The sequence below is a fragment of the Panthera uncia genome, chromosome X, assembly GCF_023721935.1.
Source record: "Panthera uncia isolate 11264 chromosome X, Puncia_PCG_1.0, whole genome shotgun sequence".
Taxonomy (NCBI): Eukaryota; Metazoa; Chordata; class Mammalia; order Carnivora; family Felidae; genus Panthera; species Panthera uncia.
This window is the reverse complement of record NC_064817.1, coordinates 910,531-913,801: the sequence shown is the minus strand read 5'-3', so window position 1 is coordinate 913,801 and position 3,271 is coordinate 910,531. Positions and strand designations below refer to the sequence as shown.

At 61.7% G+C, this 3,271-nt stretch overlaps 1 protein-coding gene across 2 annotated transcripts in view; it reads right to left on the bottom strand.

Moving 5' to 3' along the window:
- Positions 1–2,266, bottom strand: part of ASMT (acetylserotonin O-methyltransferase) — an 11,869-nt gene extending 9,603 nt beyond the window's left edge. For both annotated transcript variants that reach the window (XM_049643330.1, XM_049643331.1), the window contains exon 1: positions 2,198–2,266. In XM_049643330.1, the coding sequence (XP_049499287.1) occupies positions 2,198–2,266 (69 nt within the window). The remainder of the gene's footprint in view (positions 1–2,197) is intronic.
- Positions 2,267–3,271: the final 1,005 nt, after the last annotated feature.

Genomic DNA, 3,271 nt, shown 5'->3' with positions numbered 1-3,271 from the left:
CTCTCCCTGTACTAAGGTTGTGTTAACTCTCCCTGTACTAAGGTTGTCTTAACTCTCCCTGTACTAATATTGTGTTAACTCTCCCTATACTAAGGTTGTGTTAACTCTCCCTGTGCTAAGGTGTTTGTGTTAAGTCTCCCTGTATGAAGTTTGTGGGAACTCATCCTATGCAGCTTGGATTAGTTCTTCTTCCGTTAACGGTGCACCAACTCCTTCCCTTTGGCTGCGTCCAGCTTTACTCCATCCACACGGTATTAGCTCCTCTTTGGTGAAAGGTGTATTGACCGGTATTCTGATCATGTGGCACTAACTCCTATTAGGACTCGGTTAGATCGTGTACTGAGCCTGTGTGACCTAGCCTATTTAGGTTTCACTAAGTCATTTGGTCGAGGTCGCGGTGAGTGCTAGTCTTTCAGGGTCATGGGAAGCATCGCTCCATCACGGTCTTTGGGGGTCATGTTACGTATGATCGCATCACGGCCGCCTTCAGGGTCCGTCCACCGGGTCGTGTGGGGAACAGACGCCGGTCCCCAGACTTGGGACGCGCCCGCCACCCCTGGGACCACGAGTCACACGTTCAAGCCCCAGGAAACCAGCCCCTCGTTGCGGCTGTTTTCCGGCAGGATGCGCCTTCTCACTACCCGCGGGGCTCTCCCCGAGGCGTCCTTAACCCTTGGGGGCCGAAGACCGACTCCGGGGGGCCCTCGAGCCCACTCGGGGTGCAGGGGACGGCGTTCCGCTTCAACTCGCGGTGCCCAGCAGGCGCGTCAGGCATCCAGCACGTGGAACGACGACCGCGTTACGATCCCCGCGAGTCTGTGACCCGGGAGGGCCACGAACACATCCCCGTGTCTCAGGGACCCCCCCCCCGCCCCGCAGGGCCCTGCAAGTCACGCACACGGTACCCCTGGCTTGGACCCCACTGGGTGCACACACACCTGCCCAGTCGTGCTCCCCCCGACCCTGCATCCCTGGCCATCTGTCCGCAAAAGCCCTGGGACAAGCGCATCGTCTCCGGAGACGCGCCCACATGGGGGGAGGGCGTTCCTACCTTCTGCACCCACACCCCCCCCCCCTGCACACGCACGTGCTCAGCGCCCGGACCCCAAGAGGTTTCCAGCAAAGCCTGTGGGCGTCCTGCCAGAGACCCCTCCCCTCGGCCAAGGTCCTCCTCCGGGCACAGGCTTGAGACCGCTGGGGCTTGGAAATACCGCACCGAGGGGGCCCCTGGGGCGCTCAGTCGGTTGAGCGTGGGACTTGGGCTCAGCTCATGGTCTCACGATTCGCGGGTTCGAGCCTCGCGACCGGGTCTGTGCTGAGAGCTCGGAGCCTGGAGCTGCTTGGGATTCTGTGTCTCCCTCTCTCTCTGTCTCTGTCTATCTCTCTCTCAAGAATAAACATTAAAATAAATAAGTAAATAAATAAATAAATAAATAAATAAATAAAACACAAAAAAATAAACCAGGAAAACACAAAACCCAAGTGCAACCGGCCTCTACTCTCCTACGGAAGGAAAATGCACGCAGCACAAGGCTCAGGCCTCACCGTCTTAAATGAAACGACTCAGGGGCGACCGGTACGTTCGCGGTGCCGTCCCATCCCACGCCACCCACCTCTGTCCGGGTCCAGAACATTCTCCCCCACCCCCGGGAAGGACAGCCCGTCCCCCTGAGCGGTCGCTGCCCAGCCCCCGCCCCAGGGCCTGGCAAAGCGCAGCCTGTTTCCCGTTTCTACGCATGTGCTCCTTCTGGATGTTTCGCAGAAATGCCACCATTTCTGCGAAGGGGGGGGGGGGGGGGGGGGGGGGTGTGTGTGTCCTGATCCCCCACGGGATCGTCCGAGCTCAGCCCCCAGCGGGGACGAGAGTGACGCGCGCTGCGCTGTGCACGGACCCCCGGACTCGCGTGTTCCAGCCGCGTCCCCCGCGTCCCGAGCGTGTTAACGGGGAGCCCTCTATGACCCCAATCACAGCCTGTCTCAACTATTTCCATCACCGCCCTTCAGGGAAGGCTCCCAGGCGCCCCGCCGGCCTCGCCTGTGTCCAGACACCCGCCGGTACCTCCGCGACCTCCCCGCCTCGCCCAGGAAGTCCCCCTTCCCATCCCATCAAGCTCTCAGTCCCCGCTGCCCACACGCAGCTCCCGCCCCCGGGAGGCCACGCAGGCGAGCTGGAATGTTCTCCGCACCCCATTCCTACCTGGGACAGCATGAAACCATTCGTGTACTCGGTCAGGAGCCGGAAGCCCTGTTCCTGCGGGGAGCTCATTTTGGGCCTCCGTCCAAACCGGGCCCCCGGCCGTCCCAGCTGTGCGGAGTGTGGGTCTGTCAGCACGCTGGGGGCGGCCAGCCGCTCACTGCCGCTCCCAGGAGCTCCTTGCGGGAGGCCCCGGGTGAGCCCAGGCGGATCACCGCACAAAGTCCCATTAGCCTTATTAAGGGGACGACCAGGCTTCAGGGTACTCGCGGCACTCGTGCTCAGTCCTTCTGTCCCTGCTGTGCACACAGCCCTAAACCAGCCTGCCCCTCTCACCTCCCTCCCCCACACCACCAGCTGTGGAACTGACCCAAAACCAGTATGCTGCATAATCAGTAGCCTTGATGACGCATGTTATGCATTGACGAGGCTGCACGGTCCTTCACACGGGGAGGCAAGGGCTCTACTCAACCTTCTACGGCCGCCTGAACAAATGACCCCAAGATCATCAGCCTACAACCAAAGAAGCTGTCCTTCCCCAGCTCTGCACACAAGAAGCAGATCCAGGCAGGGCAGAACCGCTGAGATCCACGTGGGGCAGCACCCCTGGGATCCAGGCAGGGCAGGGCCACTGAGATCCAGGCAGGGCAGGGCCACTGAGATCCAGGAGGGTCAGGGCCGCTGAGATTCAGGAGGGGCAGGACCACTGAGACCCAGGAGAGGCAGGACCACTGAGATTCAGGAGGGGCAGGACCCTGAGGTCCAGGCAGGGCCGGGCCACTGAGATCCAGGCAGGGCAGGACCACTGAGATCCAGGAGGGTCAGGGCCGCTGAGATTCAGGAGGGGCAGGACCCCTGAGATCCAGGCAGGGCAGGGCCACTGAGATCCAGGCAGGGCAGGGCCACTGAGATCCAGGCACGGCAGGACCCCTGAGATCCACGCAGGGAAGGGCCACTGAGATCCAGGCAGGGCAGGACCACTGAGATCCAGGCAGGGCAGGGCCACTGAGATCCAGGCAGGGCAGGGCCACTGAGATCCAGGCAGGGAAGGACCCCTGAGATCCAGGAGGGACAGGG